We start from the raw sequence: 17,037 nt of genomic DNA, 5'->3' as shown, positions 1-17,037 counted from the left end.
TGTCTCTGCTAACAAGCTATCACGATGCTTAGAAAGCCTCATGGGTTGTCTACGGTGAGTGAAAGTATTTGGATTTTATTGTGGTAAATTTGGTTTTGGTTTGTGTGTTGCTGTCACTCGGAAGAAAAATTCTCTAAAATGTTTGTTTCTTATGGGACAAAGGACTGTTTTATGACCAGCTCTGTCATCGAACACGTTGGCAAAGTATCTGCTGTGCCATTTGAGAGATGTCAAAGTTTCATCCAGACTTCACTTCCAGATTCATGCTTAATGGGTTTTGAACATTGCATGACTGATGTGTGTCTTGTAAAACCTAAAATGAAATTATCCTTTGGTTTTAATTGAGTAAAGGTTCAGTTCTTTTAACAAAATCACTGAAAGAGTTGTATTTTTCTTCCAGATCTATCTCTCCCAGACTCCTCTGTGTCCTAACCCTGTGTTTGACCTGATGCTGAAATGTTGGAGCAGGGATATTAAAGATCGTCCCACTTTTGACATGATTCACCACTTCCTGCTAGAACAGATGGAATCAAATATTTGACTCAAGAAAAGGAGACAAACTGTGGAGAACTGAGTGACTTTGGTATCTCTCTTTGCCTGTACCTCACGGGAAGATGGTCAGGCCACCTTGCTCTCCTCCCCTGACTGTAATCTATTTAAGTTGAGACGTCCATGGCAGCTGCTCATTCTATTGGCCATGGTCTGACACACAGGACCAGAGGATCTCATTTGGTTGAAAAATCATCTCCTCTTCTGAATCATTTCCTGGGAATACTGTGAGAGGGATTTTATTAGATGCCCATACACCTTTGGGCAAAACGAATGAGTAAAACTTTGCGAGGGACTTGGAGCTCTCTCCTGAATGGAATAGAAAGCTACCGGTTGGTTTGGGGGTTAGGATTCAAGAAAAGATTTGTAGAAGCAGTCTTCTAGAACTATTCCATTAAATCAAATGGAAGTCTTGTGCACATTAGCAAGTGTTTCAGTTTGCTCTTGCTACAGACAATAGGTATAGTGAGAAACTAGAAATGACTAGAACTAGGAAATGGTTTAACAGACTTGAGAACTGATGGAGCTGGATTTAGCAACCCTTTGGAAGTAGTTTTACAAGGGTCTACGGAGGATGCAGATAGAGTCCAAGATCATGTTCTTTTTTCCTGTGGTTGTTAAGCACTGCTTTGGTTATATATGTGCGTTTTCCCCACACTGGATTTTTTTCTAAAAAAAAGAAAAAAAAAATGAATGTTGAAGGTCGCCGGAAGGTCACTACAGTAATCTTCTTTTGACCTACAAATAAAGACTAGGGTAGGGAGTTTGTATTGAAAAGTAGCTGATACTGTACTACTGTCACTATGTAGATTTATTAGCCTAATGAACTTGTAGCCACAATGGACTGATGTGCAATTAATCCTGTATAAGTACCCATTAATATGAGACCTCTAAGTCAGTGCTGTTACACGTGCAGAGGGACTTGCCTTTGGTGAAACCGAATGGCTGAGCGCAGAACCGGCTACGTCCCTTGCCATAGCTCGTGGGAGAGGAAAAGGAACAGGGTATGTGTTGCCCCCCCAGCCCACGTGCGTGTACACACACACAYGCGCGCGCGTGCGCACACACTCCTGGCGTCRGTGGTTCCCCTTCAGGTCTGCAGGACTCTCGGGGGCAGGTTGAGCTCGAGCAGCCAGGCAGATGCGCTTCGGCCCAGGCTCCTCTATGGCCGTGATCAAATCTGGCATCAGGAGGTGGGACTGACGTAGCCTCTTGGTTCTGACCAGGGTGGGTTTGCATGTTGTTTCAGATGCTTCCTGCTCAAACAAGAAAATTTATTCATTGAACCGGGATTGTTTTTTCATTTCAGTTATGTCACAAACGACTCATTCTGCAGAGGTTTTACAGGGCTCTGAAACCCATTTGGCACGAGTTAGAGAATTCAGCTAGTTCCTACAATAAATCCATTGTGGATTTGTCAGGTGCCTGGGGAATACTCTGCTATACCGTCCCTAATTGTATAACAAGATACTTCAGGACCAAACCAAATATTTCATAAGCTGGGAGAAGATGAAAGTTCAKCACTTGGCTTTTTAAACAGCATTCAGTGTAGTGTATATATTGGATAAAGCTTGTAAAGATAATTTTTATCTTAGTCACGGGCATAGTGTGAATGGTTGTCTGAGCTAAGAGCTCTGTACGGGGGCGCTGCCAAGAGAAGGAATGTTGAAACGGTTATAATAAGATAATTATGACTGTTACATTCAAAGAAAAAAACTGTTTCTGAATTGGCAGGCGCCAGGATTGTGTGTRTTATGTCCATTTCTGCTGTCCGGGCAGAACAAATTCTGTAATGAAGTTGCCCAGTTGCAGCTCACTCGCATGTGACTGTATCCGGATTGTCGCGTTCGAGATCCGGTGTGAGATTCATCTAACTGCACGAAGGTGTCGCCATCCGAGCTGGTCTTCTGAGCTCCCTTTACTTGATAAAGAGTCAGAGAGTACAAGTCATCTCATCCCCATGGGAGGGCTACACCATGTCAGGTGAATCTCACTCTGAAAGTAGGTATTTTTCTCCTGTGACTCGAAGGGGCCCCGGGTGACTCGCTGTAGCAGATGTGGRCTGTAACATCTGAGGTTAAGTGAGAGGAGTTGAAGCCAGCAGTGGTTTCTGCTGCAACCTGTGGCTGCATATGTGACGTGACGCGCTGGTGACTGGCTAACTACACGTTRGTTTTATTTCTGGAACCTTTCCATCATGTCTCATAAAAGGTACCTGAGTAATACGCAGCCATGTGAGTGATCTCCTGTACCTCTGAGTTCAGAGATACCCGCGTGCTGTACCTTCACCTGGTTGGGCTTTGTACTTGTGTTGTCAGGACGTGCTGTTCCTCCATTGAAATGTTGACATACAAAGTTTCTCTTATCAATAAATCCTAATGATAACCTTAACAAAAGTGAATTTCTACCTTTTTTTTTTTTTTTTTTTTTTACCTAGGTGTCTGCAGTGAGTACATGTATTTTGGACTGACTGTTCAGTAGCTCTTTGGTAAATCTGTAACCTCAAAGTTTGCAGGAGCAGCCATTGGCTGCTTAAAGGAGCAAACTTGAAGGGAGTTTCTGAAAAAAGTGGGAAGATGGGCCTGGGCCACCCTCCCGAGCTGAGGAGGGCTGACGGGGGCCTGGAACAGCCTGCAGTCGTTGTTCAGGTGCTGTGAGACCTCACTTGAAATATGGTGCTGCATTTCAGTAAGCAATCTTTTTCTTGTTCATATTAAACTCCCAGGAAGATTGAGGTTGGGGGGACCTCTGGAGGTCTCTAATCCAATTGTCTGCTAAAAGCAGAGCTAACTTGAAAGCTGCATCAGGTTGCTTCGGGCCTTGTCCAGCTGGGTTTTGAAGATCCTCAAGGATGGGGATACTGCTACCTCTCTTGTCCCTGTCCAGGGCTTTCACCACTCTTTTGGGGAAGAATTTTATGTTCATTGGGTCTTTCTCCAGTTGCAGCTTGTGCCCCATTGCCTCTTGGTCTCTCACTGTGCACATCCAGAGCTGTCATGCCCTTCACGGCCCCCATCCCGACTGCAGACCTGGGGTTGCTGGTTAGAGATCTGCCACAAATCAGAGCTCGGATATTTTTAAGGTCAGAAACCCCAGATTTCTCAGAGTTTAGGCACCAAGAGCGAGAGTCAAGACAGCATTTTGTCTCCTCCAATACAATTCAGGCAGAGTGTAGGCACCTAAACAAATGAGAAGAATCCCTAAATAACCTCTGCTCTCTGACGGATGTCTGAAGCCTTAAAATGGTCCTGCCAGCCCAGTGGCCTAATCCTGCTGGCCACGTGGCCCAGGTTCTCCGAGGCCATTCAGGGAGTTTGCAGTGTCCTGCACCTCCGGTGCTTGCAGAGGCCTGGTTCRCTGCTGGCATCGCAGTCAGCAGAAACGGTGCTGGTGCAACACGCGTGGTGCTTGTGCGAGAACGTGCCGACCGCAGCGCTTGTTCAGGAGGTGGGAGACCTGCGTCCTGGGCTGCCTTCGGCCGGAGGGGACTGAAACCCAGAGTGCGCAAGGCACCTTGACTGCACGATGTTCAGAGCAGGAGCAGCCTTTATCCTGTTTGAAGCAAGGTGGCTCCAGCTTGCGGCTGTGAACGGCCGAAGGGGAGGGCAGGTCTGCAGGTAGCCTCCTGCCATCAAAGGGGGGTTGTCTGCATTGGGCCGCCTGGGCACAGAGGAGACAGGAGAGGAGGGTCGAAACACCTTCCACTGCAGAGCGCTGCATCTCCTAACCCTCGGCTTGGGGTTTCCTCAAGGGAAAAGCGTGAACGTGAACCCAGTGCGCCCAGCCGGTGCTGGCCTTGCTGCGCGTGGGCTGCACCAGTTGCTTCTGCACACGCAGCAGGGCTGGTTCGTCAGCGAGGTGGATGTGAGCATACGTGTGGCGTGGCTGCTCATGGGGAACATCTGGCGCCACTGTCCCAAGGGCTACGAGCCTTCAGGAAGCCTTTGACAAATGCTATAAAATCTTTCCGCTCCTCCAAGATTTTCAAGCGGGGGGGAAAAAAAGACGTATCCAGAAAAACCTGAGTATGTGGCTGTCGCTCACGGCGCTGGATGTTTCCCAGGGCGGCCACCGCTGGCCCCGGCATCACAGAGGTCGTCCAGGCAACTGCGCCGGCCCTGCCACCTTCCTCCAGCTTCCCCGGCCACGAGAGACACCGCATTGCCATGGCAGCCGCGAGGAAAAATAGCCTCTTCCCTCCYGATCCTCACTATATCCCAGGGTAAGCTCTGAAGTTCGTCCAGTGCGTGTGTTCATTCCCAATGCAGAGGGATCTGGTTGAGATAAAATGCTATTTATGATTCACGGGTTTTTGTCTTGTTTTGATACTATTACCTATTTCACATAAAAGTGCAATGAAGGAGACAGGGCTCCAGGGGAAAAAAAATTACTGCCTTACAATAGGGTGCGATTGAAGACTATACCATAGCGCCTTAGGGGAGCTTTAAAATTGTTCTTTTTTGTAATTTTTCATTTCAAGCTGCCAAATGTTACTGGTGCTGCTACTCAGAGTTTTGGTTCCACATTTAGATGATCTTTGTATCAAGCATGTTCGAATATATTCTTTGAATAAATACTTGCATAAACATGATACGCTGTTGATAAATTCATAGGGAGCAGTCATGCTTCCAGGTTTATCCAAGTTCTGTGAAGAAATTAGTGAATTTGTGGATAATGGTGATCTAGCTAAGACACAGCTGGACTTTTTTCAAAAGCTTTTTGCGAAGTGCCCCTCTAAAGGCCTTTGAAAAAAAACCCAAACAAACGAAGAAAAAAAAAGCAATGCTGTATTTGGCTAAGAGGTCCCTATGAATTAGTTATTAGTTAAAAGATGAGAAACAAAAGGTAGAAATAAGTGGATAGGTTTCATGGTGAAATGGAGAGAAGTTGCTGGTGGGGTCCCCTGGTGATCCGTGCTGGGACACGCGATCTCCAGCGCCCATRTAAATGATCTGGAAAGGGCTGGATGGCCACCAAGGTAACGAAAGTTTCTGATGGCACAAAATTACTTGGGTTACTCAAGTCTAAGGTAATTTTGAAAGACATCCCAAAGACCTCGCAGTACGGAGCAGCTGGGAACAAAACAGGCAGCGAAAATCGGCACAGAGAAAAATAACATGAGTCGCATGCGGACGCAGACCCAGCACAGGTACAGGCAGGGGAAGGAGCTGGAGCTGAAACCACAAGTAATGGGTGGAGTATTTCTTCTTTAATGATGCTCTTATAGTGAAGTAAAGATCAAATCAGTCCTTACAGTTTGAACAACAGGCAGGATTTTTCCATTACTGAACTATATATCTTCACAAATGACATAAGCTCTGTTTGTTCTTTTTAAGTGGTGTTGCGTTGCTGCAGTTGTCTGTATGGTGTGATTTTATACTGCGCGCTACTAGGTTCAAAGCTCCGTGCTGACAGCAGGTCAGAAATGAGGGGTAATAACACGGCGGGCACCACTGCTGGGGGTGCATCTCCTTTTTAGAGACAAAAAGGCTCAAAATCTTCCCTTCCTCAATCTTGTCTTCAGACAGTTAAGGCCCTACTACCAAAATATAACAGCGGGGGCTGCTCCTCTTCAGGTTGCTGCTCCATCCCCTGAAAGGATGAGGAGGAACATTGACCTGAAAAGGCCAAGTTCTGCCACCGCTTTTCTCAGTTCCAGCATGGTCTTGCCCTATAGGCTTGTAGCACCCCTCCGAAACCCTGAAGAAGACCTCGTAGATGGGCGAGAGCGTTGCGTTGTGCGTGGCTCGGGCGGYTGAGTCTGAACAGGCCCCAACAAAGCAGATGTGGGACCTGGGCGTTGCTGTAATTAGAGGGAAATTGTACCCGTGCTGAACCCGGCATGCTGCGGGGCTGGCAGGTCAAGGGAGAGACGGAGGGAGTGAGGGGATGTACCGCACACCCCATGGCAGTGGCTAACTGGCTCTACTGTGCATGGTGCAGTGACTGCTGCACACCACCGCTGCCCTGGGCAAGTGAACAACCCTCCTTGGGCCTTGCCGGTAAATCTGCAAACACAACGAAGGAATCAAAATTGGCCCCCACCGCTCGAGCGTGTTGGGCCAGGTCTTCGAAAATGCCAGCACAGTGCTCAAAAGTGTTAGGAAGAAAAATCAACTGGTAGGAAAGGACGAAGCATAAGGAGACCTGGTAAATCCATGAAGTGGGTCCTGTCCTGGATGCTGGGTGCCATCCTGCTCACCCCACCTTGGGGAGGCTCAGCAGAGCTGCGGCAAGGATGGGCAGAGGGCCAGGGCTTTTCCTTGGCGACTAAGAAGGCCAAGCAGGTTTACGTGACAGTCTGGGGAGTGGTGATTGAAAAGATAGGATTGAGTAACAGAAAAGTGAAATCAGGCACGGCCTTGAGAAAACATATTATTTGCTTGCTGCTTGTACATGAGTTTTGAGGTCCATGACTGAAATGGTTTAGCGTGAACTACAGAAACGGTGGGTCTCTTATTTTCTTTATCAAAATACCGTGCGCAACAAAGTCATATAGCACGTAGAAGTCCAGGTCTGTTGCTGAAGCTCTGCTGCTTCCATCAGCAGAACTTGTAATTCWATTACGGGGCAGATCCACTCCCCACAAACCCAGACTGACTCGCCTGAGCTCCTCAGAATAGCCTGCTTTTAATTGTTTATAAAGTGAACCCTTTCTCAGCTCTACCATTATTTTGTTCATGATCAGAATCCCTCTGACAAGCTTGTAATTATTTGGGCTATGTCATTTGCTCTTGCTTGGCTTTACCATCCCTGCGTAGCTTCCTCATGCTCCAAGACTTATTGAAAAATCAATGAGAATGAGTCGCGGAGCTCCTCCACCAGCTCTTGATAAAAAGATACTGCACACAAAATGGGGAAACTTGCCAATTGTAAATGCATACCTTTGCTAGCTGCTGTTTAATGCATTTGGCAGGGAAAGTACTTACTCATCATCTTATGATGCTCATGCATCATCTGACTTTTTCCCCAAATATGCAGCAGGATCATTGATTGAGCGTTTCTGTCTCTGTGTTGCAATTGGCAGTTCTGCCTTTCTCCTTCAGCAGTGGAATAACATCACCATTAGGAAACTTTTGATGCTGGGAATAGTTACAGCTTCTGTTTCATACCTGAGCTCAGACTCCTTTTCCGAATCCCCAAGGCCCAATCTACCTCCCCCAGCATTAGCTATGGAGAAGTCAAAACGTTCACTGTCAGGAAGTCAAATGGTCTATCGTGAGCCAGGGAAAAAGGGAAGATCAGCATCTCAGGAAAGCAGTTGCCTTCCTGGCAAGGTCTGTCTGCTCCAGAGACTAGAGAGCAACCTGGATGCCAAGGTTTGGTTAGACACCTACCTTTGGAAAAGCTGGAGTTGATGTGATGCATCTGGCTTGCAGGGAAAATGACCCTTCTCCTCCAAATCGGACAAATCCCACTTATTTGCAGTGCGAGGATCTCACGGCTCCCCAGCTGGCAGGCAGGCCAGCCGTTCATGGCCTTGATATTGATGAGAACGGGGGTGGTTACACGTGGTTGCGCTAAAATGTCATTTCATGCCTTGCGCAAAGGTCCTCAAACAATGCGGTGACCTGCCCTGGCTACGGGCAACAGCGTGGCTTTTCGCGAATTTGCTGCTCAAGCCCTGTCCTGCTCTTCCTTACGAGGATACGGGACAGAATTGCTTGGAGGTTAAAACATTTTTTTTCCATTATCTGAGTTTTAATATTGAACAAGAGACGTCTGGAAATTGCCAGTAATTCACTATATTTTAGAACTGTGAGAGGGATCACAAAATTTCAAGTTGAAGCATGTTTAAATAATATTAGAACTGAGGATCTCCAAAGTCAACGCTTCATGCTGTGCTCCTGCTGTAAGTTTTCCTGTTGTACCATATGCATGTGCCTCTGCAGATGCGTTCACTGACCTCGTCCCATATTCATACGTGAGCCTAAGCACAAGACTGTGCCTACATACAGCTTTAACTCCATGAGCCAGTGTTTTTGCTGCCATGTGAAAGTGTGCATGCACGCACACCCACGCTACGCGGGAGCACAGGCAGGCCCGGGTTCATTCATAACCGTGTACATCTCCACGTTGCTCATGCCGGTTCTGTGTGTGTGCTGCCTGCGTAGCAATACCCTGGCAAAAGCATGTTCATGCTCACAGACCTCTTACTCTGCAAATCCCATTCCCAGGACCCACGTTCCCCAACCTGCATATGCTCCATGTACATGTTCTTTCAAACGTGCAAAAGCCCCAAGCCAAATTATTCCGTATGTGGAAAGGACATCTTCAAATGTCATATAAGTGAATGCTCTTTTCTGATTTCCTCCTCAGATACGAGGGCTTTGTCCCTCAGTATGGCTTCCAGTTTGGAGAAACTTTTGGCAAAACCACTTTTCGGCTGCTGACAGATCCTAATGTTCGGAAGAGCCCTCACTCCCTGCTGGCACCACTGCACAAGCTGAGGTTCATAGAGGACTTCAGTGGGACAAAGCGTGAAGTCCCGGATTATATCCCTGCACATCCAGGTGAGCAGAAGGCAGGATTTCATCCCTTCAGCAAAGTGGGAGGTTCTGTAACCGAAGTCACAACGTTACTCAGGAGCAGGGAGGTCCACGGTCAACCTGGATGATCTCCCAGGGAGCAGTGTGGTATTTCTCATGGAGCAATCATAGCTCTCATGTGAACAAGGACACCTGGGTAGCAGCACTGATGAGAAGTTTAAGCATGAACTCACTCTCCTCTCTAATGCCTTAGTATGTCACAGGCTAAAATGTCTTCTTGTTCTTTAGGTGGGATTGGCTCTGCCCCCTCCCACCTATCCCTCGCGTACCCCTTTCCATTTTTCTCAGGTGGCCCACCCGGTAAAGAGCTCATCGGATTTGGAGCTCTTATTCTCAGCTTTTATTTAATTGGGGAATTTGCTGCTTCTACTTCAGCTCTGCCGGCGTCTTGCGTGCCCTTCTCTTCCCAACTTCTGCCAGTTCTGCTAGCGTGGATCTCCTTATTGCCCCATCAAGGGAACCTACACGAGCCCTTCTCAGTCCTGGCAATCTGCAGTAACCTCATACAAGTCCCAGCCCCTTTGAGCTAAGTGCCTGATCCCTCCTGAACAGATGACCTGTTTAGTGGGAGCAAGTCATCCCTTGGCTGCATGCAAGGGAGTGGGCAGAGGTTATGTGCCGGGGGGTGTCTGTGTCTTGAGTTACCTGGAGACGGCCACATTGAGGTGCTGCTTTCCCACTTCATGCTGGGAATTCACACTGCTTCTTGCAAACTTTGGTCTTCCTATACTTTTTCGTCAGTGTTCTCCAGGATACAGGCCTCCATTATGCAGGTGTGGCTTACTAGCTTTATTCCTGGACTTCTAAATTTGCATTTCCTTGAATTAAAATGTAGCTTGTTTGAATGGACCCAACTAACCAGTTGACCTAGTTGCTCTCTGTCATTATCCTGTCTTCATTATTATTTTATATTTGCCGACCTTTATGTCACCTATGAATGTTTGCAGCTTTGATTTCACGTTTACTTCTTGTTGGTGAAAATGCTGAAGAAAGCGGTCACAAGAAGCACTTCATTCTGCTAAAAACTCTTCATCGAGAGCTATTACTTTAGAGCTGTCAGTGAGCCAGTCCTTAATTCTTCCACTGTAAACTTTATTAATATTGTGTGGCTTTCCTTTTTTAAGGAGAATATTTGATGTTACTAAGGTCAAATATCTCACTGCAGCGTATCGTATCTGTTTGCCTTTAGAAAACTCAGTCTAAAGAATGTTTGTCAAGATCTATTTTCTGTAAGACCTTGTTGATGCTAGTTTTTTTTTCAGTTGAATCCCAGATGTGTTTTTTTCTGGAAGCGATAGTGAACTCGTTTGACTGATGATATCAAATTCGGCCCCCCTCGGTTATGCTGGGTCTCCAAGGGTTCCCATGCTGGTTTTGAGGGGTTATCCCAGGGAGCAAGGGCTCCCCAGAACCAGGAACCAGGCGATGATGCCCTCCCTACCTTGAAGAACGGATGGTCGCTCGCTCATAGGGTCATAACGAACAGAGACAAAAAGGTTAAAACAACAAAATACCCCCGTATGCATGTTGGAGCTGAACCTTTAGTGGTTCTCCTGGAAGCTCCTGCTTCCTCAGAGGCACTGCCCCATCTCCTGCACACGGCGTTTTCTACAGCAAGATGTAGGAGTATTCAGAAATAGCTCCTCTGCGTTAGTCACCAGCCTCCGGATCGACATGCGTTATTGGGAAGAGATTGATCGGAGTGCACATATTTGCCTCTGTCAGATAGACAATGCTCTCTTGGCTTTTGATTTTGTGCTTAATTCAGCAACTGTTCTGAATCGATAAGTTTGCAAAAATCGAGAACAAAATAAGGTAATAAAGAGCTAGTCTGGATTTCTCAAGTACACAACTACTTCGCTTTTCCTTTGGTGGAGTAACTGGCTTGCTGGGTAAAAGGGAAAGAGCAGATTCTATGTTTTCAGTAATAATCTAAAGAAATCGTAAGATGAAACTGTTTTAAAACTTGCACAGTGGATTGAAAAATCATTTTTATTGAGTGTTTTTCTTTGATTTATTGCTAACCTGGGAATAGAACTTGGCAATACAATTACAAATAGATTCCAGACTTAAATACAAATCAGAGTTATTACACCCTTGCGGAAAGGGGCAACCTTTATGCTGTTTTAGACGGGATAGGTAATTATTCCACTAGATTTTTTGCAGATAGGGCCTTAGCTGGAAGATAGTGTCTAGTCTGTGGGGTTTTGCACTGTAGCACAGACATAAATAAAAGAGGAGTTCAGGGAGAGGCAGTAATGATCAGAGGGCTGAAAAAAATGACCTATAAGAACAAAAATTGAAGGAATTTGGTTTGTTTAAAAAAGACCAGACTGACACGGTAACAATTTTCCAATAAGGAAAAGGTTGTTACAGGGGGGAAGATCAATCGTTCCTCATAACCGCCAAGGAAAAACAGAAATTGGTTTAGGAAACACTTGGACTGCAGAGGGTCGGGGAGCCCGAGGGACGTACGTCACAGGCTATTTTTAAGGGAAAATTCAGCAGAAGTTGCCAAGCTCGGCCGTCCCTGCAGAGTCTCAATCCGCAGGGCTCTGCCCCTGGTTCGCAGCACACAGTAGCTGGAGGATTTTTTTTTTTCCTTCCCTCCGGCCAGCGTCAGCGGACCCTTTCCTTGACTGACAGTAGCAAAGCCAGCGAGAGAACTCCCCGTCTGACGTGGGGGCTGTTTGGGGGTGCTGACACAGCCAAAGGGAGCAAAATATTTGTGTTTTTTTTTTTTCCCTGCCTCACTGCTAGCTGGTTTGGGTGGGGAAGCTGACAACATTTTATGGTTTAGGCACGGCCCAGATCAAATTTTAAATGATTGAACTTTTAAAGCCATTTTTCTGTGCAGGCAAGTCCATCAGATGGGGCTGACGGCACCCGCGGCCCAGACCACGGGACGTCCTTCACCTCCGGTCCTGGAGGAGCGTGGTGGGGCCCAGGTCCACCTCGACGGGGATGCCCTCGTTCTGCCGCTCCTTCCCTGTAACTCGGCGTCTCTCTCACAGGTGACTTTTCCTCCACCAAAGCCGCGGCTGGCGCAAGCCTTCCTGACCCAGCCCTCGAGCCGCGCGCTCCCGCGCCCCGGCAGGGACCAGTGGAGGAGCGTCACGCGCCGACTCGCGCGGGCCCTGGTGACGCCGCACCTTCGCGCAAGCGGAGCGGACGCATTCCCAGCCACCCCGGCCTGAGGCTGGCGTACGAGTACGAGCAGAGGATTTCACCCCAGCCCGCCGCGACCCCAAAGGCGTCTGAGGAGAACGAGGGGCAATTACTGGACGTAACCGTGGCCGGTGGACAGGCAAAAAAAGGTGGTGCCTGCCAACCTGACAGCGCCTGCGGCCAGGGATGGAGGAGCTTTCCCTGCATCCCGGAAATCAAACGGGTGAGTGGTTTGGGGTGGAAAAGGCACACGTTGCAGGGGGATGGATGGCTCAGGTACTCTGCTGTATTGCAAAGCTGTATGTGGTGCACGGGCACGGAACGGCTCTCCTCGGTATTGGTGTGAAGAGGGAATTTCCTACGGGCCTGGCAAGGAAAGTCAAAAGCATCTTGCAGAATCGTATCAAACTCATGTTAACGTTTCTAGCAGTAATGAATCCTCTGTATCCTCAGGAAATTGGTCTAACAATTAATTACGCTTCCTAACCAAAAAGGCTTCATTTCTCATTTGATTGCACTTTAGCTTCAAATTCTAGTCATTAGATCCTGTGCTATTCAAACGAGCAGCCCTCTTGCACTAGGCTTGTGTTTCCTTTGTAGGCACTTAAAGCCCAACCCACAAATATTCGCTTTGATAAAACAGAGTGCTCCTGGCGTCTTTTGTTGCATGACATGTTTCTGGTCTCCTAACTGCTCTCGTGACTCACCTGAATGTTCTATAATTTTTCATTATTCCTCCTGAAACACAAGCATGGGGATTTGACATAGTAAAACAACACCAGCCTCAATACTACAGGTAGCATGGCACAGCCAATACGACACTGGGACAACATGTTTGATCCCCTTATTTCTTCTGGACCCAAAGATATCATTTGTTGTGGCACAGTCAGCTGGGACTGTGCAAATCCACTGAAGGCGGAGATTAGAGATTTGATGTACTGAGTYGAAAGCTGGATTGGATATAAATCCCAAGAACACTCATTCCTGCTCCTGGCTCTGAGAAATAGCCTGTGGAACGGATTTTCAAAGGAGCTCAGCACCAAAAGCTCCCCTTCTTGTCCCTTGGGTATTTTGCAAAGCCTCTGCTTATACAGATCTTGTCCAGTAATTTGACTTCACCAGACATTCTTTGAGGCTTTTAGTGTAAAGCTAGAAAGAAATGACAGTTGTGATCAGTAGGTTCTGGCAGTGAATTAAGTTGTGGGGTCAAAGGAGGAAGCAGATTTTACTGGTGTTTATTATATTTCTGCTTTTATTTTGAGCCTGTGAAAATTGAAGGTGCAACTCTGCCAGCGGTGGCTGAACCAGTGGATGCAGAGAGCTGCAATTGGTTGCCCAGGCTGGATGTACCAAATGCGATCCAACAGAAAGCCATTTCAGGTAAAAGAGTGAGGTTATGTGCAGCACAAGTCCACCTCAGGTGGAATAGTGTCATCTTCCCCTCCACCCATGGGGAGTCTTAGAGACATTTGCTCCAGCTCGTTGAACACTTTGGGATGGAAAATGCCCCGGCTCCTCTGGATGCAACGGCGTTTCTTYGGGATGCTGTCGCCCCAGTGAGTCTCACGCTGAGACACGGGTGCCCGTGGGCAGGCAGAAGGGTCGCGGGAGCCGCGTCCTCCTTCCATCCCTACAACGGCAAGTCCTTGCTAGCAAACACTCTGGAAAGCAGGAGGGGAGAGCGGGTCATGGGCTCTGCGCTAACTCCGGTAGCTGGATGAGTAACTGCTACGGCTGAGAGAGTTACTTCTCTCCTAGAAATGCGAGACAGCTTTCTGAATCATCAGATCAACAAATGGTGTTACGATGCACTATCGCAAATATATAAAACTGTCTTACAACATATTATGCTCTTTAACTTCGCCATGGGCACTGGAAGAGTGTTCCTCTGCRTGTAGGAAAATTATAAAAGGCAACTCGCTGAATTTCCCACCTAAAAGATACCACATCAGCTGTAGGTATTACCTTACTGTGCAGCTGACAATAACGAATACGGTGATTTCGAGTCAAAATATAAAAGATGAGGACTAAGCACCAATGTGAGAAATTCTAGGGGTTGCTTTTGCTTTTTTTTCCCCCCATTTTATAGACTTTGTCTAGTTTCTACAATATAGTTAGTGACAATTTGTTGGATGGGAAGGGCAAACGAAAAAAAGGTTGGACACTTGATAGTTAGCATCTGCATGTATACTAAATTGGGAGAGAACTTGACAGAGCTATTGGTTTAAARAAAACATGATAAGAAAATAAAATGTGTTGTTTTTTCCATACCACATGGAGACCAACCACGGACCAGTTCAGTCCATAGAGTTTTCCTTGGGATCATAAAAAAGACGGTTTCAAAATAGCTCTTACATGTGAAATACCTGATTTTCACAATTTAAATGGAAGAGTTTAAAAAAGTTTTCTTCCCTATAATTTGCCAGGATTTTATATTTATCCCAGCCTCTTCCACTTACAAATTAGTTGATCTTTATATGATAYGTATGTTCTTAAGCAGAAAATGTTCTCTCTTCTCTTCATCTGAAGGTTACACTGGATACATACCCCGCTACACCTGGATTACTGGCGTTGGCTACATCCAGGGTGTTAAGGATGCCATGAGTGAATTTGACAGAAATCAGGTAGATTATGTGCACAAACTTCATTTCAACAATGTAATGTTGGTCTTGAGCCCCTTGCRGCACTGAAAGTGGTTTCACTTACACTAGTAGTATTAGGACTGGGGTTATAAGTACAAGTAAAATAAAATCCTATTAAGTAACATGTTGAAAAAAATCATAGGCAATTACATTTTGTAACTTGTTTCCTTGGGACATTAAGGGAGGATAAATGAGTTCATAAAAGGATTAAGCAAATTTATTGAGGGTAGGTTCATGGGTTGCAGTTAAAAATGTTGCTCAGGGTGCAGAAACGCAGGATCCATCTATTTGCACTCCCCTTACRCACTTCCCTACCTGGATGGTAGTGATGGATGGCTTCCCGGGCTGCTTGGAAGGAWATTTCTGCCTTTTGAGGGTTGTGATGCTTTTTCCTTTACTAGGATAATCTGTTTTGGAAGGATCTATAATATCTTCTCCTTTCTCCTCCTTTGGGAAGGGTGCAGAAATATCCTTACAGCACAACTCTTATTTCCCCCCCTCCCTGTAAGATCCCCCGTACGATGCCGTATCATCCTCCTACACGAACAAAAGTGATCCCTCCCGCGGGAGTTGTTAGACTGCATTCAAACCTGCAAGTTTCTTCCTGCTGCCGGAGCGGAGTGAAATCACTGCAATACAGAAGTCGCTGGTGTGGAGCCAGCGTGGATTCATCGGCTCAGTCACCCAGCTAATGAAAAGCGGGTTACGAAATTTCCTACCCCTTCTTGTCACTAGGATTCACTGTGGTGCCTTCATCCCAGAGCAAATCGGTCTGCTGTAGAAGCGAGTCCACGAGAGAGGCAGCCCTTTGACTCAGCCGGGCGTAAATGACTCAGCAGCAGGCAGTAGCAGGGCTGATGTTTCCTGGTGGCGTCCTGATGGTTTTGCTGAATTTTTTTCCCCCCTCTGCTGGTTTGCTTATGCTATCCTTGTGCTGTTAAAAGAAATTGAAATAAAGCAAACAGAACAAACCCCAGATGTTATCAAAACTCAACGTGCTGTTTGCAAATCCTTTCTGCCCCTGTGTCCTGAATCCCTGCGAGATGTCTGCCAGTGACGCCGTGCAGCGAACCTGGGAGGGAGGTGGGTGGCGTTTCTCCGCATCACAGGAATCGCAGGCTTGTAGCGGTTATCTGCAGCGCATGAGGGATATAAACACGCTAAAAATTCACCRAACAGCTCTAAGATGGCTTCTGACTTCAAGCCACTAATCTGCTGCCCTAAATCTGTGTTGCCCTGGGTTATGTGCTAGGATGTGCCATGGATCATTTCTTGCTATCTACCTCAGGCAAAWTAACGAAATCTTCTTGCTTCAGTGCTGCTTTTGAGGGAGCTCTAGTAATCAGGCCATCGTCATCCACAAAATGGTTCAATGGACCCAGCAGTTTGTTCGGGTTTGCGAACCCTGTCCCTTCACCGCTGAGCAGGGCATGTGTTAAAGAGGTCAGGGAAGCTTTATTGGCGCTTTTAGGGCTTCTCCACTACAGCAATCTGCAGAACTGCACTAGCCTTCAAGGCATCCTGTTATCTCAGTTCAACCTCTGAAGTCAGGCAGCAGGTCCAGGAGAGACGGTTTAGTCTCCCTTTAGCTAACGTTCCCTAAGCCTTCCTGTTCCTACTGCCCCGGGAATTACTGGCTTATCACCATGAGTGGGATTCACAGAACAACACAACCAGTTGAAGGTGTCGGAACAAAACGCTGATGTGCAGAGTCACAGCAGCCAAGGCATATATCCGACTGCAGCAGCTACAGTCGGCTGACAGTAACTCAAGTTTATGAGCGCAAGGCCCAAATGTGACCAATGCAGGGCAGTCTGCAGAGATCCTGGAAGCATAACTAGAGGGCAGGAAGGTGATCTGTGCACCCGGTGCAGCATTAGCTATCAATCAAACCCACTGCTGTAGAGGCTTTCTTCCACCACCACTCAGGAGCAAACTCTAAGTGGAAAAAGGGAAGATGCAATGTATCCAGCTGCTAATCAGAGGAGAACAGGACTGGTAAGAGAACTGCTTTGTATGAGCTTAAATATTTCCTTTCACATGAAGTCAAATCACATTACTTGTGTAACAAAAATACGCTGTAAAATGAACGGTACTCTTCTTTTTTTTTTTTTTTTTTTTCCTTCCAG

The 17,037-nt window shown here is 46.8% G+C and overlaps 2 protein-coding genes across 2 annotated transcripts in view; both read left to right on the top strand.

Annotated features, from left to right (window-relative positions):
- Positions 1-2,929, top strand: part of LOC112963047 (discoidin domain-containing receptor 2-like) — a 32,035-nt gene extending 29,106 nt beyond the window's left edge. Inside the window, exon 16 of the mRNA XM_026059764.1 lies at positions 401-2,929. Within this exon, the coding sequence (XP_025915549.1) occupies positions 401-541 (141 nt within the window). The 3' untranslated portion in view covers positions 542-2,929. The remainder of the gene's footprint in view (positions 1-400) is intronic.
- Positions 2,930-4,715: 1,786 nt separating this feature from the next.
- Positions 4,716-17,037, top strand: part of FAM166A (family with sequence similarity 166 member A) — a 16,255-nt gene continuing 3,933 nt past the window's right edge. Inside the window, exons 1-4 of the mRNA XM_026059784.1 lie at positions 4,716-4,771; positions 8,869-9,062; positions 13,446-13,646; positions 14,796-14,890. Coding sequence (XP_025915569.1) covers positions 4,716-4,771; positions 8,869-9,062; positions 13,446-13,646; positions 14,796-14,890 — 546 coding nt within the window. The remainder of the gene's footprint in view (positions 4,772-8,868; positions 9,063-13,445; positions 13,647-14,795; positions 14,891-17,037) is intronic.

The sequence above is a fragment of the Apteryx rowi genome, unplaced genomic scaffold (assembly GCF_003343035.1).
Source record: "Apteryx rowi isolate R43461 unplaced genomic scaffold, aptRow1 scaffold_16, whole genome shotgun sequence".
Taxonomy (NCBI): domain Eukaryota; kingdom Metazoa; phylum Chordata; class Aves; order Apterygiformes; family Apterygidae; genus Apteryx; species Apteryx rowi.
Note: the sequence above shows the minus strand (reverse complement) of the source record. Positions and strands in the feature narration are given on the sequence as shown.